At 40.2% G+C, this 27,917-nt stretch overlaps 1 protein-coding gene across 1 annotated transcript; it reads left to right on the forward strand.

Annotated features, from left to right (window-relative positions):
- The first annotated feature begins 14,697 nt into the window (after positions 1–14,697).
- LOC141973139 (fructose-1,6-bisphosphatase 1) lies at positions 14,698–24,811 on the forward strand. The gene is made up of 7 exons (XM_074931361.1): positions 14,698–14,910; positions 17,460–17,622; positions 19,248–19,340; positions 20,358–20,501; positions 21,727–21,864; positions 23,277–23,396; positions 24,415–24,811. The coding sequence occupies exons 1-7, from the start codon at positions 14,741–14,743 to the stop codon at positions 24,604–24,606; spliced, it is 1,020 nt and encodes a 339-aa protein (XP_074787462.1). The 5' UTR covers positions 14,698–14,740; the 3' UTR covers positions 24,607–24,811.
- Positions 24,812–27,917: the final 3,106 nt, after the last annotated feature.

The following is a 27,917-nucleotide window of genomic DNA, read 5'->3' on the forward strand; positions in this document are numbered from 1 at the left end:
TATATGGTTTAGGATTTTGCCTGGCAAGAAGCTGAGTTTAAGGCTGAATGCACACTACTCTGTGATAAGACCTTCCACGTGGTTAGTGGGTCTAGGGCTATGACTAAAACTGAGTTTAGGTTTGAGTCTAAGGTTTGTCATAAAGAAGGCTGACAAACTAGTTAGAGCAGAAGTGGCTTCTATGTAAATAAATAGCTGGCTAAATTTAACTTTTAATCTAAATTTGGAGCCCAAGGGGAATGGTTAACTATGAATAGTGCTGCATCTGGAAGGGGGTCCTGAGGCTAATATAAGACGGGTGATAATAGGGCCCAGATGGCAACCCTTTATGCTTCGGTATAAAGGAATCACTTAACACTGCATAAATGTCAGATTTGTGTTACGAGACAAACAACTATGCTATGATCTAAGCAATGCAGAGGCTATTGGCTGGGCTAAGATTTGGGTTAAGATTTGGTGCTCACTGAAGCCTTCAAGCTACTTTCAGAACTGTGATCCAAAAAGCTTCAGACGAGTGCTGATAAACTGGAGTTACTCCTAGACAGTTAAGGACTGATTGAATAGCCTTAGGTTTGTAGTTGTAAAGCCTCAAGACTGTTAAAACCCAAAATGAGAGTGGTGTTATGTCTCATACCTGTTCTAAGTGTTCAGCTAGGCTTATGTGGCTGGACCAAAATGGTTCGCATGTGATGATGCCATGGCAGATGCTAGCAAGTGTGTCACAGCTAATTTTAAATGTGGGGCTTACAGGTGTCAGTGTGTAAATGTAAACACGAGAGTTAGACTGAGTTTAAGTAGGCCTGGGAACTCATAGTTGTTCACCTTGAATGCTCAAAGCCGTGACTAAAAAATCCACCTTTGATTTTTGTGGGTCAGTTAGAATTTTACACCAGGGAGACATTGTCTATGGAAAGTTCTTTCTGCGTGACAAAAAATGGAAAGAGCAGCAGGAACTTCTTCAATGAACTTAATCAATAATTTCTGATTTTCAGGAAGTCAAACAGTAAGAATGTCTCAGCAGTTTATCAGAAAGAGTATTTTTTCATTCTAATTATACTATATTATTACCTTGATATTGCCCTGGCATTACTAAGGTAATAATATAGTAAAGTTAGATAAATTATGGTTAAATATTAATGTTTTTAAGTTTAGGAGCTGAAGATTGTATTATATAAAAGTGCTGTTTATAAATCAGGAAAAGTACAGTTCTCATACAGAGTTGAAAAAAGTATTTTAAAAGACAGTGTTAGCATTGGAGAAACTCTCTATATTTCTGCCTTGAGATTTTCACAGTTACTGTGAACATTTGCTTTCATAAAGCGGCTCTGGTTCCTTCTCTAAAGAGCTATTTTTCTTCCTGTCTTGCTCTCCTGTTAGCCTGTCCTCATCCCTTCCCTTTTCTGTTTTCCCTTTCTCAGTATCTATTTTTATTTCATCTCATTGTTTTGTTTCTAAGAGCACTTCCCTATTAAATTTCAATTTGAAACATTCCTGAAAATGCCATTCAAAAACATACACATGAAACAATTTTAATGCATCAATACCTCATAAAAAAGAAGCAACACACTTTGCATCTTTTTGTCCCTCAGAACCTGTACTGTTTGCTCTATGAGATCCCAGGAGTTTATTAATCTTTAGGTGCCAGTCTTGCAATATCTGTTTAAGTCCTGTTCACCTATGAACACCTTTTGCTTGCAGCCATCCACATACATACAGCAGGTTAAATGTATACTGCACATTCCTGTCCCTTGAAAGGGGGAGATACCTCATATCCTGTGTAAATTAGAACAGACACATCCTTTTGGTCAGCTAGGAAACAATGGATATCACACCTCACAGTTTTTTTATATAGAGCAGTAGTTTCCAAACTGGGCTGTACACAAGACAATCCACTGAGGTACATGAAGAAAGAGTGGGGTTTTTACCAATAAAAAAGAAAAGAAAATTTTGAAATAGTGTTTATGTAATCCTTTTTAAATGTCTGGTTTGTGTATATTTTATTGTGTACATCACATTAGTACAGTAGTACATGCACATAATTTATAAATAAATGTACATATATTGGAGTCCATTTTTTACTCATAACAGTGTGAGATGAAAAAAAGTTTAGAGAGTGCTGCTCTAGATCATCTAGTTCACTTGGAACACTATATAGCTATTACATCTGCAATGAATAAAATACACATATAATCCTCTACTTAGGCCTGTATCTGTGGAATGAAAGATAAATCCTATTAGCCATTGTAAAAAGAAGGGTCTTCCTCCCCCTGTAAAAATAGGCTATATCAACTTCCAGTTGTGCCTGGTTGTGCAGTGCTTGCTCATCCTTTGTAATTAAGACACAGTGGAAGTTGAGGGCAGGATGTTCTGTCCCCTGCAGTCTCATAAGAATTTCATATTACAAAACACACATGGGGCCTATTTATGTGGTTTTGATATTCAGCCTATAAATGGCTGAACCTGTGATCTGGTCTTACAAACAGAAGGAAGCACTGAATGTGCAAGGACAGTTTGTCATCTTTTCTTTACGTAAACTGGAAGAGTTAGGGATGTGTTACTTTGCAACCTCACCAAATTTGAGCATTGAAAATTATCTTTTCCAACTCAATATATGTTATTCTTACAGGTTAGGGGTTTTTTTCAATTCTCATCGATTTTTTTTTTCTTATTTTTTTTTCTTATGAAGGCGATATATTCAGCACACACTTAAAAAATACCATTTGCAGAATGACATGTAGTCTGCAGAATGCAAAGCGGGAAAGGTGAACAGCTGATAGTGAAGTTTCGAATGGCAGTAGAAATTTTGTACACACAAACATAGCAACAGCTCATTGTTGTAAATCATCTGTAAAACCAGGCACATCCTCATGCATATGGTTTTGTCTGATTTCTGACTGTGGACTGTGTAGGGCAAGGACTGTGTTTTTGTTTTCTGTCTGTATGGTACCAATAATTACTTTTATGGATACAAAATTATGCCTATAAACAACTAAAAATAATTAGCACATCCATCACAACAGCAATACTTAGGGATATCAAATGCAGAAGGTCTAATCCTGTACTGCTAAAACAGTACATCCCTCACCACTGGAAACTGCCTGGAAGGAACCAGGCTGGAAGGACTGACACAGCTGTGAGAATGTCACTACACCATTTCCAGTAGGATTTGAATTATAATTTTGTATTACCAGTAGGTTCGAAATACAGTGTCAATCTCTTCTCTATAAACATAGAAGAGAGCCAGCCTTCTGTTCCCGCCCGTTTACTTAGTCACCATCGGTGCTAAGAGCCTCACAACCTCTTTTGCAGGGAGAGACGCGTGAGTCTGCCCAGACCAGCCTCCGCCTCTGGGGAGCGGCTCTAGTTTTGCAGTAGTTTGGCATAAATACGCATTGCCATCTGACGTCGGAGCCGTGGTACTGCACAGCAGTTCCCTGCCAGTGGAAAGCTGACGTTAAAGCAAGTGGGTTTTTCGCAAAGGAAGTGTCTATGACTAAACAACAGATTTCATTTTTTCCGATACCATTTTATGATTTTCTCATGATGAAAATCCTGTTTTCCTGAACTAAGCAGGGTTTAAGCAGAAGGAAAGGGATCACTTTAATGTTTACAGAGTTAAAAACCCTTTTCATCAATGACCACTGTGTTTCTAGCTTTTCCTTAGAGACAAGATGCTGGAAACTTCCACTCTCCTTTTGCTTTTTCCTTCTCTGGGCCTTCTGTGGTGTCACTCACAGCCATTCAGACAAGCACAGAGTGGTAGGCAGTGATACCTCTCTGAGCGCATGTGCTGTAATTTTGGATGTTTGGCATTTACCAAGTGCTGTGCTATTGTTTCAGGTGGCGGCGTGTCTTCTGCTTGGACAGATGCTGCTTATAAAGACCCTAGTAGTGTATTTCAGCTGTCAAGAGTGGTGGTTACATTTTCTGCTGTGCATTTCTGTCAGTGGTCTGTATAACTTTGTCTCAGCCTCACCACTGTAAAGTTGATTTTCCAGCGCTGCCAGGCTTACTGCTTGGCATAGGAAGCCTGCCCTTCCATTCAGAATTCTGCTCACACTTACAGGTCAATTATCATGAAAGAAGACATACTGATGATCTTGGTGCTACTGTTAAATGAAGCCAGATTGATATAACGATGGATTTAGGACCTAGAAAAAGGAAAAAGATTGATTACTACTGATTTAGTTTAGGAAGAGAAAAATAAGTAGCTTGCAATTCTATATCATATTCTGTGCTAGCATATCAAAGTGCTTTACTAACTGATTATCTTCACAACCTATCTTATAAGTGAGGCAACTCTCACGTATTGCTTTTCTCTGAAAGCAACAGCAAAAACCAAGCAAATAATTCAACTTTTTTGGCACGTATCTTTTCACTTCCTTGATTTGGAAGATGGTGCTTACAACTTTGTACCTTACCTATTTCTTCCTGGGAAGAAATGAGGTATTGAGATTATTTTTTCAGAAGCCTGGAAAACACTGTTAATTAGCTCATGCAGAGCTCCATGCTGCTAGCAAGATTTAACCTAGCAAGTCTAAAACAAATGCATAAATATATTTCTGTATGGTAGTGCAGATGCACATATGCAAAACCAACAGTCCTTTGAAAATTGGAACATACCTCAGTCACTTGACCCTTTTAAAATATGATCCTTGGTTTTACTATCCTTTGTCATGCATGGATTTACTGTTGTAAGAGCTATCACTGTTTGAATTTGTCACCTGTAAAGTACTGTCTCACCTTTGTAAAAAGATATTACATTTAGATGGGAACAGTGCTATCTGTAAGTGCTGGATATCTGCTCATGTCTAACTCATGCTGTACCATATTCTTTATTAATGGCTTTCCAGAGAATAGAAACAGAGGTGTAGGATTTCTGTTCTTACTCAAACACACAAACATATGACTTAAGTGGAGATAGGATCCAAATATATTCAACAAACTTTTTTCCTCAGACTACTCCAATCTGCCCCTATGTACTGTATCTGAGTATTTCCTCTAGAGCACCACAGCTCTACTAGATCTTGGCTGTTCTCTTGCTTGGTTTTGTAAGTTGTTCCCCACTATTTATCTCATTTCATTAGTGAAATGCATGACTTCTTCCCCAGGTTTTCTGAGGTGCTTCTGTTTCACAGAGACCAGCCTACAATCATTATCATAGCCAAAGAGCAGTGCAACTGAAATAATACAAAACAGGAAAAACAGACTGAGCACCTACTGGCAAGGCAGAACTTTGAATACTGTGTTTGAATACATACAATCGAGTCTTGCATAAAAAAAAAAAAAAAAAAAGAAGAAAGAATCTTCATTATAAGCTGTACTCAAAACACCAAAGTTTTCCACCACCATTACTCTGGAACATACCTGTTGCAGCATGCTGCAAACTGAACCTTCCTCTTACCAGCATGTCACATGAAGATGTGTACAAAACAGGGAATCAGTCATCTGAATTTATAAGCAATCTCACTAATAAAATCTTAGCCTTAATTAATAACAAAGAACTCTGCCATTAAAATTAATGAAATTTCAGACCCATTTATTGATTTGAATTTCCACATGCTTTTTTGTCTCCTTAAACACTAGGAACTTGAGCTTCAAGTTTTTAGCCTTACTGATCTGTAGTTATACTCTCCCAACAACATTACAGAAAAGAATGCCTGTCGAGAATGCAGTTAATATTCATTTATTATTATGTAACCTTTCAAAAGATGTTTCAAGCAAGGAAACTACACTTCATAGTTCATAAACCTCAAGCAGTATTACAGAAGAAAGAGGAAAAAATAGAGAATATATCTTTTCCACCATACAGAATGATTTAATTGCTGATACTCTTTCTGTCACTAGTAAGATGTCTGTGGGTAAAGCACAGTCTCGAATGATACAGATGCGTATGAGTTACCTGCTTGCAGAAGCATTACCCATACCAGCATCATCATCCCATTTGTTGGAAGCTGTGAGTGTGACATTTTCTCTCCCCACCCTGATGTTTTATTTTAGTCTCAGCTTGTGTGAAAATATAGAACAATGTCATCTCTAACATGCCCAGGAAATGGTCACCTAACTGCAGTTTGCAGTAAGTTTTCTCAGCTAGTGCTGTTCTAAAAAGAGTGAACAAAAAAGAAGTGAACAATGGTTTAAGAATTGGGACACCTTGATGTGCCCTAGACCTTGGGCCAGCACTAGCTGCAGGTATGTCATAAGTATGAGATAATCAGTTGCTGAACAGGATGAAATAAAGACATGAAATACCACTTTCTTCAGGGGAAAGTGTTAACTTCTGGTCTACAAGGATGGTTTAAGCAGCTCTGTGTTCTTCATGGTAATGGAGAACAGATGGGATTAACATGAAAGGTTATTCTTAAAGTCAACTTTCCATGCCAAAGGCATTTCCAGATCTCTATGCTGATTTGTATCTGCAGGCATGGTGCTGTCCTAGATCCCTATCCTGATCATTGTGGGCACGAACAGACCAAACAGTGTTCTGTGTTGAAGTCTTAATTCTTCCCACATATTAAAAGGTTATACTTCCTGGCAGATGCATGAAGTCAGCAACATTTTGCCTCAACACTGAACACAGATACAGTTATCTGTGTGTTATTCTGTCAAGGTGTCTTTACCCAGAAGGGATTTCTTTTCTCTCTTCCAGTGTTCATAAGGGTAGTTATCACACTAACTGTTTTTGCCTACACTCCTTTCCAGATTTCCCACTGAACCAGATAACAGCTGCCGTCATCTGGCAGCACGTCCTCAGACTTTGGCCTTCTGAGCCAATTTCTGCTCCATCACCTTCTGTCTCTTATCTGAGATCAGAGATCAGGCTTCCTTTACCTTTCTTACAATATAATACACTTTTCATGAGCTTCCAGATGCTCTGTGGCTGGGCAGATATCACACATCACTGGCTCAAGAAGTCTGGTTTTCATCAACACAAAAAATTAATAGGCTACCAGTCATACCAGCGCTGCTAGAAGAGTGTGTGTTTGTGTGAGTATGTGCACACATGCACACATGCTTCTCACATGCTTCAGTGTCAGCTCTGCAGTTGCACAGCCCTGGCCCCACTCACACAGTGGAAGCATCTAGCCCTAGTGGAAGACTTCTTTCAGTGCCACAGCAGTTCTGATCATTTGTAGTCTCTCCCTCTAATCATTCATACTTACTCTTTTAAGAAAGGGTTTGGAGGAACCACTGCAAACTTGTTATCAAAAGTGATATATTTTGCTGAGGTGGATGATGTAACAGTCAAATATCCCCTGTGGAGTTAGTGTGCACTAGAAAAATTGTGATGTGTCTACATTCCAAGTTAATGGCCTGGCATCCCTTTTCATTCTCTCTAGTCAATGCTGAATCCCTCACGGGCAGCACCAAGCAGTCTCAAATACCTCTTCCATTACAAAATTTCTATCTAGTGCTATGGACTCTACAAGTATCACCCCATCATTTCTTTAGATGCTAGCTTGGACAGTTAGCTAATTTTTATAAGTTGTTTCTAGGGACAGAAGAACTGGGGGGAACCAAGTGTTTCTGTGATACCTACAAGGTCATGGTGTTATATTTGTACCCACACATTTAATCTAGAAAATAAGTGTGTCACACTGACAATGGCCACCACGCGCAGTACAATGTTCCTGCTGTACCATGAGGCCTTTTGTCTTGGGAGACACTGCCTCTCCCCTGGTCATCAGCATCTTGTCTCAGGGAATAAGGACACCTAACTTACACCTGTTTCTAAATCTGGAGCTTAAAAGAATCAGGGAAACACTGGTACTCACAGTGGAAAGGTACCACCCCCATGAAAAGGAAGAGATCCTCTCTAAGCACCAGTGCTGAGTTCCCAGCTCATCTGGAGACAACACTTCATGTGGAATCTGGATCTTAGCTCTCTCTGTGTCTCTTGCTGGGTGCCGCAGGGCCCAGGAGCCAGTCAAGACACCTCTGATACACTCAGGGAAGCAGGGGCTTACAGCTCCTGCAGAGCTTGAGCTGCATCCATGTGTTTTTTCCTCTTCTTCCAGCACTGATTACTACCTGTTTCCTTACAAAAAGCATGCAGTAGCATTCTGAATCCTTCAAGAACAGGAAAGAGACTGTGAAACAGTTTCTTTGCTTGTTTTTCAGATCTCTCTCAGCCAGCACACATATAAAAATACATCTTACTATTTCCTCAGAGTCACACTAAAAAAGTGCTTTGTCAGCTAGATCCTTTGTATCCTTGTTGCTTTTTCCATGTGTTCATGATACTTTCCTCAGACTCACGGAAATTAGTTCAGCCAGAAACATCTACCTTTCTTATCAGGCTCCTAGGGTGGCAGGGCCATACCTTGCAGTGCACTAGGGTTTGGGTTGTGGTTTTCTATTATATTATCTATGACAAAAATACCTGACAGGAATGCTAAAGCAACAGACAGGGGTGAACCTTCTAGCATCCCTGGTCCAGTTACATACGGAGAGAGTAGGAGGGGAAAGGAGTGCAGGAATGGTCAGGCTTACATGGTCTCCTAAGTAGCACCTCTGTCTCCTACTGTGGGACCTGGACCCTGGGCTGGATACATCCCTGGGCAATCTTACCTATGTTTCTAAAATCAACCGGGAACCAGTATGCCTCAATACTGCTGGTTGAGCAAATTGAAATATATTTCCCAGTGATCAGAAGTCTGATTCTGACATTGCCATCTACACCGTTTTCTCCCTGTTTTGATACATACAGTGTTTTGGATATCAGCCTTGTGTTGTGTGATGAACAGGCACTGGGAACTGTACTAGCACATTTGCAAAGCAAGGGCTGGAGTTTAACCCATTCATACCTGTGTGAGTCATGAAAATGAATTCTCAAGCAGTCTTAAAATTATCCTTTTCATTTTAACCCTACATGTGTACTCATGCACAAGTGAATTTACTTTTACAATAGATTGTTTGATCAACAAAGTTGCGCAGTATGTATCTCAAGCAAGACTAAGGACAGTGCCTTTTCTGTATTGCACTACCACCTGCAAGATCCAGTTGCATACTAGATGCCTTGCATGCTAGAGGATGTACAAAGAAAGCACTAAATGGCTATACATGTGTGATTATTATCAAAGGAAATGTTTTGCTACTACTGCCACCAGTAAAGTAAGCATACTTGCAGCAATGATGGGAAGTTGTAAGATAAAATCTGACTTTAGAACAGGATTTTATGGCTATCTAATAACTAGTTAATGGAAATGGGTTTTGAGCTACTGCTTAATAATCCTATTACAATCAAATGGACTTTATAACGATTTCAAGTATAGGTTTCTTTCTACACACCTCTCACTCCCGTTTTTAAAGTTGTACCATCTTGCAGTGGTGTCCTAGCTGTATGGGATGAACTTTCTTGCTCTTTCTCCAGAGCTGACCCAGTATGTGCTTGGCATGTCCATTCTCTACTTTCTTCTGTACTGTCTGCAATTTTATTACCGAAGAAATATCAAGGTAGTTGAGCAAAAGGAAAGACAAAAAAAAGTAATTTTGTATTGTTAAGTGCTTCCTTTTCCCATTTCTTTCACTCTATCTCAAACTGAATTCCTGAAGTAATCAGTCAGCTTTTCATTCTGGCATAAATTTCTTCTGTGACCCAGGATAAAGTTTTTTCTTTGATTTTCTTTACTTTCCTACCTGCATCACAAGGCAATACTACTGACTAGCTGATGCTAGTTCAGAACTTAGAAGCTGTGGCAAACTCTGCAAACTATGGATTAAATTAATTTTTAAAATGTAATAGTTATCAGATTGTTTTATTGCCCATGCTTCTGGCATCAGACAGAATACATATGGACAAGAACAACAGGAAATAACCACACTTCTTTGTTGGATGTATTTTTTAGATGCTTACCCAGAAGTAGTCTTTTGTGGATGCTAGGCTGCATTTCTGCATCATGCTCTGCAGTATGTATCTCACTAACAGAAGAATTTCAGGTCAGACTTTCCTCACACTGCCAATAAAGCTGGAAAAGCCAACCACTCTTTCTTCTGTACCTTTATGGAAAAAATACTTTTGATCATGCTGATAAACATTTGAGATTATCTAGAAATTCTGAATTGAATTATGTAAAGTTAAAATTACCAGAGCTGAAAAAATGCCAAAATTAGACCTTCACAGCTAAACCTCTGCAACACTGTCCATGTAACTCATCCCAAACAACAGGATCTGAAAAACCTGAACTGATTGTACTTTGAAATACAACAACATAACTATTTGAGCCAGCAACGAAATCCACAAAGGTGTTAATGGGAGATCTATTCCAGCAATCTAACCTCGGATCAGGGTTTGAGAACAGAGTTTGACCTTTTATAACACGTGTTCTTTCTCCGGGAGTCTTGAATTTTGTGGACTCCCACTTTAAATGTACAAAAGCAATCTTTTTTCTATTTGGTTGTTACACTGACAATTTGTATCATGTAATCATGACATTACAGCACTCTTTACTGACAAAAATTATTTATTTCTGCAAAGTGAACTGTTAAAAATTATAATTATACTTTGATTACCTTAGCCCAGTATTGAGTGAACTGAAATCTCTACATGTTTTTAGCACTTTTTTTTTTTTAGACTTGGAATGCTTACTTAATAGTCTTTTAGTTTATACATTTTGCAAGATAAGAAATGATAGCAAATGTAATATTCAGGTAGCATATTATTTGCTCTGCTTGCCTAGTAGAATCTTGTGGATAAGTAACAAATGCAGAGATTTTAAAATTACAGTTCAATATTTGTATTTCAGAGGCATGCAGACTTTCTTTCCAGGATCTGTTGTATGAACGTTAAGCGCTGTGTCACCCTACAGAAAACTGCAAAGGTACCCTCACAAGAGCCAGTCTCACACTAAAATGCTGACAATGTTCATACTCCCACAAGAGGGCAGTAGGCAGGCACGGTACATGAAAATCCCCTCACACTAGATTTTAATTAATATTAACCTTATAGTTCAATTCTGCTTATTAATCATAGGGAAATCCATACAAATTTTCAGAGTAATTTAATGCATAATATCAAATGAATCCCATTTTACAGCTACTGTAGTGAGAAATTTTTAGCCAATTTGTGCTCATAATTACATGCATTTTAACGTAAGTGTATGCTTTCTGGTATCATTCACCTATGTCCTGAGATGTGATGCAGTCTGCTATCATAGTCGTAAATTAATATTCTGGGATGCTGTCCCAGCATAAGAAATGCATCTAGGCGAAATGAAGCACTTTCTGAATCAAAGACAGGTTTTTTGTCAAGGTAGAAATCAGACTGGCAATTTCCCACGTGGTACTTGTCCCCGACTGAAGCTCTGCACATGCTACTGCAGCTCCTTCTGATCCATCTCCTGCAGCAGCAAAAAACAGCCCTAGTAATTCTCTTCACACTGCTCCAACCCTAAACATCATGACCTAGCAAGGTAGAGATAGATCATCAGCACTGGTGGAGTGACACTGCCTTACGAGTGATTTTAGTTCAACCTGCTGGATATTATCCTCCATCCACCCAGCTAGCACAAAACTTCTGCAGCTGTGACACTTTTGCACAAAGAAAAATTTTACTCAGCAAAAGTAGGACCTAGAGCTGTCTTTCCCACTCTTACTCCAGTAAAAGAAAGTCTTTTTGAAGGGGTTTCACTCCAGTTGTCTTTTTGGCTGTCATTTGAACCTACAGGAGGCAACCTTAATGACAAAACACCTGGGGATTTCTCATCAGCATGTGTCTTATTTTCAAAATAATTACACATTTCGGATTTTATCTGCTGGGAGAAAAGTTTGTTTCAAAAAAGTTATGTGGTTTTGGATACTTACAGTTCTAAAATATCTGTGAACCATGTTGAACGTCATTTGTTCACAAACAAAACTGTTTTCATCTATATGGAAGTGAGCTGTTTCAGCAATGTTTAGTCAACCAGCACTGACCTTTCTTCTCAAATGCCACAAATTCATTCTCAATAAATGTTTAACTACTGATTTCTAAAGGGAAAGGTTCACAGCATGTAGAACCTACTTCTAATCTTACAATGATTTTATAGTTACCACACAACATGGTGGCTGTAGGACTGCATATGTGTTTTAGGATGTTGAAATTTTTGATCTGTATTTCAAAATCTTTTCACACTGGTGTTATCTCCTTTTTCATTTTGCTTTTGACATCTTCCTGTACTGTCCTAAGATACATGAAAATACTGACAAAGAGGAAAAAAAATAAACCCATATTATTACACTGGCTAAACTGGTTATCTTTTCTCTTAACAAATGCATGTTTGAGAACTGATGATAATAATCTCAGGGTATACCTACACTGCAGTCTCTGGCTTGTACAGAGGAGCTTAGCTAGATAGCCTGGCTATCTCATCAGCTGACTGTCACATCAAGGAACTACCTGCAGGCTGAGATTCTGCCTGAAAAGCTGGGTAGGTATCAGGCAGTTTATGGCACTAAGCTTTATGTTCTCACAACTTGTCTACCTCTACCATTAGATCTTAATTATTTAATGTCAAGTCAACTTTCTACACTATAGTGGAATCCCAGAAAAGACAAATGTATGCACATATTCTAAGACCAGGGGTGTGGAAATGGGTTAATCTATAGTATATTAGTTGTCTTGACTGCAGAAGACTATGAACATGCTATATCTGCTAAGAATAATTACACTACTTGCATATCTGGATGGACCAGTGTGAAACCAGCATCCTTTCAAATGATTGCTACTTCTGTTCACAGCTTGCTTGTTTCTACTTGGCTTCCATGATAGGAATGGTGGAGTAAAACTCTTGTCCCACTCGCCTCACCAACTCCAAAAGGGCATGGCTTTCAGCTCAGAACTTGAGTACAGTATGTATAGACCTGTGAGTAAGGTGAAAGAGGTGAATTATCCTCAGACACGGATACCAAAACCTCGGGTTGTGACCATTTTGAACTCATCTTGGCTATTTTACACTGAAGTACAGCTCTTTCTGCAGGTTACTGATGTATTTGTTAGGGTCTTTGCAAGTAAAGTAAATTGTCCCAAATCAGCAGCTCTAGGGTTTATTACCATAACTCATATATTCCCAGGCTGTTCTAGCATACTTGTTTCTATTCAGTTTAAGTGCACTCATCCAAAATTTTATGTGATCTTTGCTATTAATTGTTGTCAACTATGAAGACTGAAGTAGTTGCTATAGGTGGTTGCAAAACATTGTTTACCCTTAAAGAGCCAGTTCCGATGTTTTGTAAATTTTCAAAAATCCACCTGCCACTCCAAGAACATTTTTGTGATGCTGGGCTGGTAACCACTTGCCAAAGACAAATATCCCATTCAGAAGAGCATTACAGCTACTTATTGCTTCAGGACTGTCTGCAATCCTGGGCATGGCTAAATTAGGCAAAGTTGTATGCACTTGCAGGAGAAGACATTTATGCATACCTTTGAAGTATGTAACATATAGATATACCATGTGCTTTGCACGAAGAAAGAACATATCTATGCAAAGAGGTGCACATTTTAAAAGATTTGTGCCCTGCATTTCACACCACCTGGAACGCATTTCACACCACTTGGCTTGTGGTTTCAATTTTAGGATTTGAGACTGTGCTTATCCAACTCATGGATGTATTCTACTGAAAAGTAGTCAAAAATTCTGGGATTTATCTCCTTAGATAATACAAAGATAAATTGATGGGTAGTACAACAAATCTACACAGTATAGAGTAGATCATCCATATCCAGATTTGTACTTGTCAAATTATTGTGTGAAAGGATGTATCTAGGGCCAGGTGTTGGTTGGTTTTTTTTCTAATCAAATACTAGCAGCAAAACATATTGCTTGATTTTGCTGCACAACCAGAAAGGCTAGTGTCAAAATCCATGAGATTCAGGATGGTCTATGCTTCTAGCAGTATTTGTATGAGGTGCATTAGTTTCTAGCTTTTGGAGTGAGACTTGACCCACATCTTTCTATTGAACAGGTTGGAGAGTTTATTTCAAAAATCTCGTTGTTGCAGTGGCTGTTCCTTTGAAGCTTTCTTATGGTGTCGAATACATCGGTGCACATGGGTTTAGCATGATCTCTTTAAACAGAAGTTAATACTTGATGGAATCGATTACTCAATGTGTGTTTTTCCTGTATTGCTGGGTCAGGATAACAGCATCCCTGTGAGGCAGAAGATACTAACCTTGCTCTGTAGATTGCGTGCAGTTCACCATAACACACATATCACACTCGGAGTTTTGCAATCAAGCAGTGAAATGAAGCAGACTTCTGCATTTTTGGTCATGCTTTCAGGGCCATGACCATTGAAGTGTGAGCATTGCCAACCCTACAAGCTGCAGGACCCGTGTGTTGATTTGCTTTCTGTGCCATTCACATACCAGATGCTTCAAGCATCTGTTCCCCGCAGTGTGTAGGAATGAGACTCCTTTTGGTCAAAAAAAAAGATGATTCCGGGGTTTCCATGCTGCGGTTATTTTGAGGGGGAGGGGGGGGGGGCAGAGGGAAGGGGGGACGGGGCCCCTCTCTTCCTCATCCTCATCTTCATCCTCACCCTCATCCTCACCCTCATCCTCATCCTCATCCTCACCCCCATCCCCATCCCCGCCTTCCCCCAGCCCGGCGCGGAGAGGGGGTGCGGGGCGGGTACCCTCGCTCCGGATTCCCACCGCCCCGGCCACGCCCCCGGCCACGCCCCGGCCACGCCCCGCCCCCGTCCGGGCTAGTGGCGGCGGCGGCGGCGGCGGCGTCTCCACTCTCTCGTCGCCGCCAACATGACGGACCGCTCCGCCTTCGACACCAATGTCATCACCATGACCCGCTTCGTGATGGAGGAAGGCAGGCGGGCGAAAGGCACCGGGGAGTTTACGCAGCTCCTCAACTCCCTCTGCACGGCCATCAAAGCTATCTCCACCGCCGTCCGGAAGGCGGGCATCGCCAACCTGTGAGTCCCGGGTGGCGGGCGGTGGAGCGCCGGTACCATCCGCGCCTCCATGCACCCCTGCGCGCCCAGGGGACCTGCCGCCTCCGCGGGGGTGGGGGGTGTCACCCGAAAGGCCTGTGAGTGGGGTTGCATCCACACCCCCTCCCCTAGCACTGAGCTCTAACTCACTCCTTTAGCACCTTGGACTCCTGCTTTTCTCAGGTGAAATGGGTCCTCTGACTTTTTAATAATATAGGGCATGCAGTCTTTGACAGATGTCTGCTGCTGATAGACCTTCACGCAAAGCTTCGGCAGGTTTGTGTGCCATGGACCACAAGTCCAAATGAACAGACTGAAAGACAAAGCCTGTCAAACGATGGCTGGATTATTGCTCGTTGTAGTCAGTATCTTAATATCAAAGCAACATTTTATGTTATGAGGCTTTTAATCAAATTTCAGTGAGGGTTTCTTCATATTACATGATGGCAACTTGAGTTTCTCTGTGAAGCTTTGGATGGTTAAGACTTTTAGACAGGGCACTGGTTAGGAACGGCGGTATAGTGAGTGGGGAGTTGCCCTGGAGATGCACCAGAAGGAAATTAGAGCTCTTGAAATGTTAAATAACTGAAACCGGTTGTAGGTAACTAATCCCCTGAAGTATTTTATGTATTGTGGATAAGCCAAACTGTGTGCTGATCTGGGCTTTAGACACAGCCTGCTTCATTACTTAATGGAAAATGTAGCAGAAAATAAATATGCCTCTACAAACCATGTAGTGGAGAACAGAAAAAAGCAAAAGACCTTTGGCAACGCAGAGTAACATTTATTACAAAATGTATCAGAGAGCTGAAACATGTGGTAACTGTAGTTCATAAAATAACTGCAACAGAGAATAGAAGTCCCGCATTTCCTGTATGTTGGAACTCCTTTTCTCTGTTTTGACTTCAGACTTCATATAACTTGGTAGTTTTTTAATCACTGTGTGCTAGGCCTTTCATGTGCCTCCTATGTCTATCAGTAAAAATCTGGGATTTCCGTCGGTGACCTGATTTCCAACAGCCTAAGGTCCCGTTCCTTGTGTAAGCATGTACATCCATTGACAGCTGCCCACAGGCTGAATACCTGTGCTGATAGCCTTTACCTTATGGTCCCCTACATTGGATTTGACTGTCCACCAGTGATGGGGGTAGCTAGCTTCAGACTTGTGAGCCTCCTTGAGCAGTGCATCTCCCATTGTGGGACTGCATTTCATAACCAGTGGTGGGATTTTCCTGGCTATCAGGGAATGTGAACAAGTAGGGATTGCTGGGGCCCATTTCTGAGGGTCATCCTCAGGCTCAGCTGTATGCTCAGTGCTTCCCAGCAGTGGACGTGCAGAACATCTGGGGAGGCCACTCCCTTCCCAGCTGAGGGCTCTGCTCAGGGCACTCTGCCATCTCCTCTGAGAAGTCCCCAACAGACAGGTGTGAGAGCTGTAGCTGCTGGCCATATGGAGTTATTGCTCTGAGGATGAGGACTTGTGCCTCTGTTTGCAAGTGCAGTGTTCAAAGTACATTGTTTTCTAAAAGCACTTCCACACTTCCACAAAAATGTTCAGGCCACTGTAACATGGAGAAAGAAAAAAACAGAGAATTATGCCAAGTCTTTTTCTTTGTCTCATGCATTAAACTGAAGAAATGCAGTACGTTCCTGAAGTAGTGTGTTCAGCGTTGTTACAAAAAACCTGAAACACCAGTATTCAGCCTAATCAATGAATAGTAGTTGAAGCATGCAAGAGGCATCTGAATATGTGCAGAGCTGGCTACTGTTTGACCTCTTCTAAGAGCTAAACTTCCCCTCTCCGTTTTGCATGTTTTCGAAATCACCTATCGCAAAGTCTGCTGGTACTTCCTGATGCCAGTGATTTGATTCTGATTAGCTCACAGGGTTTTAATTGTGTTTTGTATTTATATTTCTTTTATTCCCAAGGAGATGTTTACTGCCTAAAGTCAAAACTGAAAACATTGAACCGTAAAAATGTTGATTTACCTGTGAGCAAAGTGTTTTTACTGCAATTTGTATATCGTGTTGCTAACCAGTAGCAAATTACATACATAAATTATAGTGTAACTAGTGTTCTTAGTTAGAGTCATTGTTACTTTTTAGGTATGATTTTCTAATGAAGTCTCAGTTTTCATGGTATGCAGCTATAATACTGGAACCTAGGGTTCAGGTCAGTATTCAGGTCTTAAACTTAAGAGCTGATTAAATAACAAAATTATTGTAATTCAGCCTTCACAGTCTGCTCTGGCTGTTTGACTATAGTTTTAGGACCATTGGAAAGCGATTCCCTGTTTTGTGTTCCTCACATTCAGTGTCTTCTAGATTTGCCACCACATCTAATGTTAGCAGGTCTCACCAAGAATCCACTGGACAGTAAATAAAAAACAGGTTTAAGAGAGCTGAGATATCATCCGAAAGTGCTGTTTGTCTTACAAGATGCTTTACAAGCACAAGGTGGCCAGAAACAGAGCACTTTGGAAGATATATGCCCTGTTCTCATGAACTGCTCTCTCCTGCCGTTGCTCTAGCTATGGAATTGCTGGGTCTACGAACGTGACAGGAGATCAAGTAAAGAAGCTGGACATCCTGTCCAATGACCTGGTGATTAACATGCTCAAGTCATCCTTCAGCACATGTGTTATCGTGTCAGAAGAAAACAAAGATGCTGTGATAGTGGAAGCTGAAAAACAGGTTAGTAACTTTAAAGGTTCTCCCAGCTAGATTTCAAATCAGCCTTTACAGGTGTATTGCTTTGGATCTGAGAAACTGAAACTGAGCTAAAAATTTCAGAAAACGTATGCTTTTCTATACTGGTAAATGAAGGGGTAAGGGTCGGGTGAAGGGTCGAGTGTCAGTCAACATTTGTCCTTTCTGTTATTTCTGCTCTTGAGACTGATGCTTGTTTTTTGCTGTTTTTTTCCTCTATTGTTCCTCCCCACCTTCTGTCTTTCCCAGCTTTTCCTAATTGTGAAGGAAACTAATTTCTTGTTTATCCTATCTGATCTCTGGAACTATGCTCTGAGTCAGTCAAGCCCTTTTGTAAAGTAGCTTTCTCAGGAGGACACTGAGGACCTGTTCCGTGCAGACCAAATCTCAGATTTTTGAGTTCATGTAAATTGTCCTTGAAGCCCATGAAAGGCTTAGCAACAATTAAATAAAAGTAATTTTTACTATTTATTACTTATTATTATTTATATTCACAAGTCTGCATGCACTTGTTGAGAGATCGTTCCTTTTTCCTAGTTAATATATTGGTGTGATCATATAAAAATCTGTATAAAAATTTAGCAAAACCAAACAAATAATACATAATTCAGAAAATATAATAATGTTTGCTTTGTCGAAGCAGTTATAGTTTTAGGTCATCAAAGATCACTGGGGGAGGCTCATGGATGGGATGCTTTTCTAAAGTAAATGTGAGCTAAAGTAAATGTGAGCTAATACGGTGTTTTTATCAGAATTCCTACCCATAATTCCTACCTGCAGAGTAAGCACTGCTCAACTTAAATAAGTTTCTGGCATGTAGGGTGAAATCAAACAAAAAGTGAATAAACACTTACTGTTATTACACATTAAAATGACTCTAGATAACATAAGGGGAAACCAAGCTATTTAAAAGGTACAGTTGATTCAGCTGTTTTCCCAGTACTGTCAATTTCCTGTACCTACAGGAATCCTCAATACAACAATAGGCAGGAACCATTCTTTTTCTGGGTGCGTAAAAACCCAAAAACCAGGATAAGACCACAGACTGGATAAGGTAATTTCTGAACATCTGTCCATTCAGAGCACAGATAAAGTGAAATGTATAGTTTATGAATGTCAGATGTTAAAGGCCTTATTAGTGTCTCTAATTTTACCGCTGCATGAAAAGTGTTGATCTTCTTAATTTGTTTTTTTCCTTATAATTCAGAAAGCCATTTTGTTAGAGACAAGAAAGTGTAACCTAAATGATAGATATTACACGTTCAGCCTTAATTAAGTAGATGAAGCTAAACTAATAATTAAAAAGTATATATATGTGTATTTTTTAATTTAAAATTGTGTAGGAAAACTTCACCTTTCCTATGTCATCATCTGTTACTTAATTTAAAGATTCCCCATCTTCTGCTGTGGCACAGATCACACAGTTGTAATCAAGAATGAAATCTGGGCCGAAGCATTTCTAACATTTGAATTCACTTCCTTCATAATCTATAAAAGTTTATATTGCTTTGAAAGTCTGTAAGAAAATTTACCTACTGAGGTACTTTTATTTGGGGGAAGTGGGTAAATAATGTCACTAACCTATTTGTTCCCTCTTTTATACTTTCTAGGGCAAATACATAGTCTGCATAGACCCTCTAGATGGCTCATCAAACATTGACTGTCTTGTTTCCATTGGGACCATCTTTGCCATCTATAGAAAGGTAAAATGCTTTCATGTAGGACAGGAAAAGCTATCGTTGTGCACCTTTTGAGTAATTATAATTGCATGTGAAGACTTAATAAAATGTAACTAAACTTATTTGTGAAAGAGACTTTCAGAACCAGCTTTAAGTTAAATCTACTATTTTACAGACACTTGTATGAAACATTTGTGAGGGATTTGCATTAGTCTCATAGAAAATTAGATACCTGTATGTGCATCCCTGACTGATATTTAGCCAGCTAAAGGAACTGCCCTTTACAAACAAATCATGTCTTAGATTTCATTAATATTTGTGTTGAGTCAGATACCACGTGGTTGTCATCTACCTGGGGAATGTGCTTTCAGTTGTGTTGTTCTCTGTACTAATAGTCCTGTTAGCCTGAGGACAGGCTTCAAACACAAACCTGAGCTGAAACATGGCATGTGCATTTGAAGTGTCTAATTCACTCTGAAAGGCAGAAACCTTGTCTGAAGGAGCTTGAAATACCAGACTTACATGTCACAAGATGGGGGAAAAAGTGTCAGATAAAACACACCTGGCTGTCCATTCTAATAATCTTTTGTGTGTTGTCATACATGCCAAAATAACTATTTTCAACTTCATTTTTGTATGAAGCAAAAGAAAACAAAATAATCTGAAGTACTTTTGATCAGCTGTGAATGCCGTGAGTCATGTTTCATTGTTTGCTTTTCAACTGTGCCTTGGAGTTTTCCTCCGAGCTGTGTTCATCATCACCTACAAGGAGGTACACAGCTCTCTATTATCTCCTTAATCCTTTCCTGTTTCCTGCATTCCAACTAGGTTTATACAAGAGCATTTCTAGATCAGTGTGTTTGTCTCCTCCATATAATTTGTATTAGTGCATCCAGTAAGAATCTCAGTTGTGGATCATGGAAGCATCTGTGTCACCTCATGCATGGCTATGGAGTAGAAGACTGTTCCTTTCACAGGGAGTCCAGTTATGTACCAGCTACAGAAACAAAACAAATTTGACTATGTTCCTTCTTATTCTAGATGTCCCCTGATGAACCTTCTGGTAAAGATGCTTTACAACCTGGACGTAATCTTGTGGCAGCAGGTTATGCTCTCTATGGGAGTGCCACAATGTTGGTACTGGCCACTTCTGCTGGAGGTGTCAACTGTTTCATGCTGGATCCGGTGAGAATGTCTTCTGTTTCTTTGTTAGGGATAACAAGATACTGTCCCAAAGCACTGTTTGTCCCCAGAAAAATCAAACAAAGGAGTGATTTTCAAGCTAACGTGGATAAATGAAATACACTTTATAACTGATTGGCGATAAGGTCAAGAGATTTTTACATTCTGTCTGCCCACTGCAGCAGTGCTGTGTGATTTAACAATGTGTCGACAGCCGAGTCAGTGAAGCAAATACACAGCATTTGCCAAATTGCCAAATCATGTGATAGTTAAAATGAGCTGTTTTCTGCAATGCAGAATGCCCTTTAAGACTTTTCTTTTCCTTAATGATAGGACCTTAGTAAACCAGAGAAGCAGAAATATTTAACCTTATTCTGTGTTTTCAGATCCCACCATGATGTGTAAAAGAGTAAGTGATGTGTGTGGGTGCGTTTGACGTTCTAGCATGCGTTGGCCATATGAGTTTTAAAATAAAAGTTGTATTGATCATAGCAGAAAGTAGTTTGCTTTTAGTGACCTTTTTTTTGTTATCAGTTAGTCAGGCTGTGCCACTTGCCAGTGTTAAATTTTTAGAAGTTGCAGTCATCAAGCAGCAGGAAATATAACTGTGTGCTCCCTATAAGTAACATCTTAAATAGCTGCATGCATTTTTGTGTATATTTAGATAGCAGATTTAACTTTGAGCACACATGTTATTTTGTTTATTTTTAGCACTAACTTGGAAATTTACTTTAGTGAAAACTAAACAGACCAGCCCCTCCTTACAGAGATTGGCTCTCCTGACTCCAGGCATGCAGTTAGCCCTAGCTAGGATGAACTGGAGTATCAACAGCTATTTGAACATGTTTATGCATTGCTTCAACCAGCAGTCTCAGTTCCAAACTCGTCAGAGCTGTACTTTCATTATAAGTCTAGCAAAAGAGTGGAGAGCTAAATAAATCTACAGGAAACAGCATTTTTTGGCATGAAAAAAGTGATAGAGGGCTGGCAATGGTATGAAGAAGCTTGCATGACCCTGGTATTCATGCTCTGTCTGTGTTTAATGGATAAACAAAATACTTTGTATCTAAACTGCAAATTCCACTTTTTTTCGTAGCTACTGAGTTATTAAAGAAAGTGGCAGAAATAGTAAATTTCTCCCAAATTTTGTGTATGATTGGTTTTTGCCCTGGTTTGTAAATAAATGACCAATTAACATTCACAAATTGTTTTTCTTTCTTACTGTTAGGCAATTGGAGAATTCATTTTGGTGGATAGGGATGTGAAAATCAAAAAGAAGGGAAATATCTACAGTCTTAATGAAGGCTATGCTAAATACTTTGATTCTGCAGTCACGGAGTATCTCAAAAAGAAGAAATTCCCTGAGGTAAAAGAACCTGTTTCAGACAAACTTTCAGATGACAAGAAACACTCATCATTTCCAACTTTATGATCAATCACTGTCTCATGCACTGTTCAGAACTTGTTTTCCTTTCTTGTGTATTTAAAATGTATCTCCATGTAGGACTGATAGAGCAACAGTTGATGTGGCCAGATATTTCACCATCCTTCAGTACTGCATTCCACCTCTTTTTTTTTTTTTTTTTCTTTTTTTGCTCCCCTTTCTTTCTTTTTTCTTTTTAATCTTCCCTCCTGTCTGGGGGCCTGAGTAATGGTGCTGGAGGCAAAACTGGGCGTTTGGTAGTCAGCTAGAGAGGAAGTCTCATCTGGTGATGAAGAAATTTGATTGGCATGTGTCTTAGATTGCTGCTTCCTCACTATAGCATCTGAGTATTTGGAGAGCCAAGTGGGCATGGCAGTGGGTCATTGCTCAGTGCTAACACAAGCTGGATCCTGAAGGGGCCTCTCACTTGAAAAGCTAGTGTAGTTTCAGTGTTCGCTTTGTGGTGCTGGTGTCAGGAGACCTGAAGCTCTAAGCAGTGCCCATAAAAGTCATGTCTGTTCTCATGCCTTACATCTACCATTACTGGAGTTAATTCATTCACCATGAAGTGTAAGCATTTGCTGTTTTTAAGTCTTTGGTTCCCTTCTTGACTTCCTGATCTTGCTTTGAACGAAGACTGGTGTTTTCATGTGGCATCTTGCCACCTTTAAGGGATTGGTTATTTAGATATTAAAACATACTCTCTGGAGTATAATAAAGAAATAATATCTGTAGTCAACTATTAACTTTTTCTTACCAAAAAAGCTGGCAAAAATGGGTAGAAGAAGTAGGAAAGATCACTACTTTTGGTCCTTGATATTTTTTACTGCTACAAAACAAAAAAACCCAACATCAATTCAAAGAATCACAGAATCATTCAGGTTGGAAAAGGCCCTTGGGATCATCGAGTCTAACCATCAGCCCTACTCTACAAAGGTCTCGGATGGTGACTCCACCACCTCCCTGGGCAGCCTATTCCACTGTCTGACCACTCTCCCTGTGAAAAATTTTTTCCTAATGTCCAGTCTAAACCTCCCCTGTTGCAGTTTAAAGCCATTAATTCCTAGCACTGGATCTTTTTGCTACTAGAAACGCAGTATATTCCAAAGGGTTAGAGCACTGATGAAGAGCATGTGTGCATTTTCTGTTGTTGGCACCACTATTCATCTATCCTGAAATCTTCTGTCAGTCCTTTTTCTTGTGTTTTCCCAATTAGAAAATGAGGAGGAAATTGAAATTTTCTTCAAAACTGCTTGGAATATTACCAATGAAGGACCACTAAGAGAAGGGACGAAGAAAAAAAATATTAACCTGATGTACTTGAAAGTTACATTTATTTAAATGTCTTTCTGTAGGATGGCAGTTCACCATATGGTGGGAGGTACATAGGATCTATGGTGGCTGATGTACATCGCACGCTGGTGTATGGAGGAATCTTTCTGTATCCTGCAAACTCCAAAAGTCCCAAAGGAAAGGTAAATCTGAATAAGCCCAATTACAGAAAATGTTACATTGTCTGGATATTTCACTACCATAGATCAGTATTTTGACTGCAGAACATGAACTTTATAACTTTGGTACCTTGCACCTCTGGTGTGTGTGTATGGCCACTCCTTGCATGCTGTCATGAGTGACAGCAACCTGTTGTCAGACATCAGTTTTAGGGTTGCTATTAACCTGTTTCAGCTAACTAACCTGTTTCAGCTAACTTCTCTTTAACCCCAGATCCATTCAGATTATGGAGCATACCAAGAGGTGTGCTGTTCAGACAGGCTTCTCTGTACCATCTTAGCCCAAACCATGCTGGTCCCAATCAAGCAAAACATTACAAAGCAAAGTAAACCACCCACATTACCCTGAGACTCCTATTACAAGCTAGTATGTAAGAAGCCTAAATTTAGTGAGTCCGTTACAAGAAGCTGTGCCAAAGAGAAAACCATCTGCATCTTGTACTTAGTAACACTGCCTCATCTGGAGGAACGATGCCTGGCTGCCTCTGCCAGGACGACAGTCAGTCGGGGAAGGTAACACAGTTACAGGCTGACAAGGCTGACTGTTTATTCAGCAAAGACCTTTCATCTCTTTTGTAATTGTCTGTAAATTATTGCTTCAGGTTGCAGATAAGGTGCAGTTATTCATTAGAGAGACCTAATGACACACTCAGGACCAGTGTTTTTCTTTCTTTTCACACAGGCCTATGTGGTCTGCTGCCTTGTTAAAGGTTGTGTCTTACATGCAAGCTTTATCTTTGTGTAAAGAGCACAATGCAAACATGAGCTATGGAGAAAGCACTCAATTTGGGAAAATCCAGCAGTCACTGTGTTTTGTTTGAAAGAAAAGTCCACCAAATTTCATTCTTGAGCCAAAGTTTATATAAAATATGTAGTACTTTGAGTGTTGATTGGTTTTAAACCAAACACTAAATACATTTACATTTCATGATTCTCAGCATTGCCTGGGTTGACCTTTGCCATTTTGATTTTTGTTTTCTAGCTGAGACTGCTCTATGAATGCAATCCTATGGCTTTTGTTATTGAGAAGGCTGGGGGAATAGCAACAACTGGGCAACAAGCAATACTAGATATAGTGCCTGAGGATATCCACCAAAGAGTGCCTATTGTCTTGGGATCTCCTGATGATGTGAAGGAGTACCTTGAAATAGTCAAGAAGCATTCAGCTAAGTAAAGAAAATTTGCTGGTGTCACTGTGCCGAGGGGAAGATATGTCTTACAGCTGAACCAAAGAACACACTGCAGTACTGCAAGACTGAATGGTCTGACCTCTGTAGCAAGATAGCCATATTTTCAAAAGATTTTTTTTTTAAGTGAAATCTTGTGCAATTGAATTGTACAATGAAAAGCATTAAAAGATTGCATTAAAAATAAAAGCAAGGGAAAAATACATTTGCTTTTTCCTTTATCATTTGTGATTACACAAAAGCCACTGTTCTACCAGGACATACTGTGTTAAATAACTAGGGGAAGGCTCAACTTTCTCAGACAAGCTACAGACTATCACCAAAATACCTGACTCTGTCCTCTTCTAAAAACCTTGGGGGGAAGACTCCACAGCCTCTTACAGTGAGTGAACTTTCCCAGACCAGTCTTTCGTTCTTTGGCAATAAATACAAATGCTAATGTGTATGCCTTCACACGTTGTTTCTGGGCCCCAGAAGTTATACACTGTACTTCAGTCTGGGCTTATTCTGACCAAAAATGAACATTTGTGAAACACATACATTAGTGTATGTTAATTCTGACACATTCTGTTAATATTGCCAGTTGGCACTCTGTCAGATCCAGTTACACAAGGAAAGAAAATTCTATTTTGGAGGTGGATTTTGAATTGGATAAGGTGCATGTATAAGACAGCTTGGTACCATTCTGTTGTGATAAGCTGGCTAAGATTATTACTATTATAATTAATTTTGGCAAAAATATGCCAGAAATTAACCTGTTTGCTTGATAAAAAAATGAACCTGTGTGTTGCTAGCAACCCCCACCAGGTGTTCTTTGTGTTATTTTGGGAGTGTGCATTACTATGAAAAAGGCTTCTGCTGCGCAAGCAGAAGTTGTGAAGATCCCCACAAAGTATACTGACATTTAATATGCTGATTCAGAGTATGCTTCTGGGAACACGATATTAGTGCTTGGGAGCTAGATGGGCTGTCCACCTGTCTGGGCACAGTTTATGACCCACAAGTTTTTTTGATCTGTCCGAATCTTTGACATTTCTCACTGCCAAGCTCAAACTAAGGAACATGTGGATGTTGCTGTTGGGTAGACTGCCACTGAACATCCACTCAAGCCACAGTCTAGGAGCCCATGTCTGTGGGTGCAATGAGCTATAAACCTGCCTGCCTAAGGATTTGTGCAGATAGCCTGTATGAGCTGGGTTCTTCTGGTAAAACAAGAAGACAAGGGGTGGGACACACGACACCTAAGGCCATGGTGTGAAGGCATGCTCTATGAGGGCTCACACAAAAAAATCTGGGGGCCCGTGTTCTGATGCAGGTTGCATTTGGGGCATTTGGTGACATATTGGTAAAACTTGGGTGGGTGCAAACATGAATCTTTTCTCCAAAGTGACAGAAGACATTTCTGTCAGGGACTGAATCGCCTAGTCTCTGCTGAAAACGCCATTTCTGATAAGGCTTTGTTAGTGAAGACAGGGCTTTCAGGTACCTGAGCCCTTAAAGGACTGGAAGAGTCCTGGAAGTCTCCACTGAGCTTTTGATGTCTGTGCTCTTGCTTTTTATACCTTGAGGGCCCAAGTCTGGCCCTGCAGAGGATCTGGCTCCTCTGCAGGACAAACTCTGCTCTGGAGAATGAGCAGATCATGGCTTACATACTTAGCCTGATAAGCATCTGCAAAATAAGGCACCCCACAAACAACGACCATGCGTTATGTTGTCTAATTTCTGATTATTTCTCTTCTGGCAGAAGGCTCAAACACACATCTTCCAGAAAGGTGCCCTTGTTGCCAGTCAGGGGGCCAGCCTGGAAGGAGGAAGTTTACTACCCCGACCTATGAGCCCTGTACCTTGATGTGGGAGAGGACTTCAATGCGACCAGGCAGCGAGTAGGACGGCCGTGGACTGGGGACCTCCTGTGGCCCGGCTTTGTCTTCACAGGCTGCTCTTTCTTGTGCTACCACCAACGCTGCTTCCTCTGCCTGTTCATGTGAGCAGCCCACAGCTGAGATATGGCTGTGCTCTTGCTTTTGTAAAAGGAAAAAAAAAAAAAAAACAACAACACAATTCTTGCAGCTGTTTTGTCTTTTCATTGTGATTTCAAAAGAAACAGCAAGTCTCAGTTTTGATGAGGAGTGAAGGTGTTAGGAGTGACTGGAGATTCCTATCTTGCATGCTGAAACACTTCCCAAAGGAATTGCATGTTCCTGTCATCTCGAGCATTTCCTTACTTGCTGGCTCTGGCACATGCCCCATAGCACTTTAAAAGACTCCAAGCTCACTAAATCAGCTACAGCGGGCAGCATGCTGAGATGGACTCTAAGCCTCTCTGAGGTTCTGGATGCTGCTCCTGGACGAAAGTGCCTGGCTGTTATCATGCACAACTCTTTTATATCCTTAAGTTTTCAATTCAACCTATCCCTAGAGCCATGGTTGGTTGCAATTTTTCATTTAAATACACTAAGCAGAGGATAGAAGTCCTTACAGCATTTTTTCTGGCTTTTTCTATGAGTTTAGACTACAGTGCCTCACTAGTCTGTTGGCACAACTTGACAGACAGCATCCACAGCAGCCATTTTTGTCTAGTTATAGTAATTCCTCAGCTGCATTCTGCCTTCAACCTCTCTTCAGGAATCCATGGGTTGCATATACCTATTTTTAAGACATCATACTGGCAGTAGGTAAATGTTATAGAAGGAAAGGCAATACTGCCCTTGTTTGCTAGGTCAGTTTCCAGTGTTCTGGTTTTGCCTGGTTTTTATAGTTATCATTTTCATATTGTGAGATAGGTGTTTTGGGTTTTTTTTAATCTGTATTAAAAAGTCTGTATTATATTTAAACAGTACTTCCATGTAGCCACCAGTGGGGAGAACTATTCAGTAATCTCCTTCCACAGCCCCCTTTCCAGTACTCACCCTGCACATCAACGTGGGGCAGGAGGGTCGGTATGTCACAATGTCTGCCTTCAGCCCCGCTGCAGCACTACCCACTGCCCTACTCAGAGGCTGAACTGTGGCATTTGGTGAAAGGTCGCTGGCTCCAATTTTAGCCATCACCATCCAAGTGGCTAACATTTCAAATCAGTTAGAAAAGGTGTCACCTTTAAGGCACAGGGCTGGACTATATGCCAGTGGAATTGTGAATCATCCCTGAGAGCTCTTTATATTAGAGGGCAAACCTCACATGGATCTCTTAAATTGAGATGTTTGTTTATTTTTTTTTTCTATACTTTTCAAACCTATCTTACTGAGCAGTTCTCAGGCTTATAAAGAATCATCACACACTTTTGAAACAATCTGATTTC

This window comes from Athene noctua, chromosome Z (genome assembly GCF_965140245.1).
Source record: "Athene noctua chromosome Z, bAthNoc1.hap1.1, whole genome shotgun sequence".
NCBI classification, from domain to species: Eukaryota; Metazoa; Chordata; class Aves; order Strigiformes; family Strigidae; genus Athene; species Athene noctua.

Coding starts and splice junctions, on each gene's coding strand:
- LOC141973139 (XM_074931361.1), top strand. CDS start 14,741: ATGACGGACCGCTCCGCCTTCGACACCAATGTCATCACCATGACCCGC. Junction 17,623..19,247: donor TAGTGGAAGCTGAAAAACAG/GTTAGTAACTTT, acceptor TATACTTTCTAG/GGCAAATACATAGTCTGCAT. Junction 20,502..21,726: donor ACTGTTTCATGCTGGATCCG/GTGAGAATGTCT, acceptor TCTTACTGTTAG/GCAATTGGAGAATTCATTTT.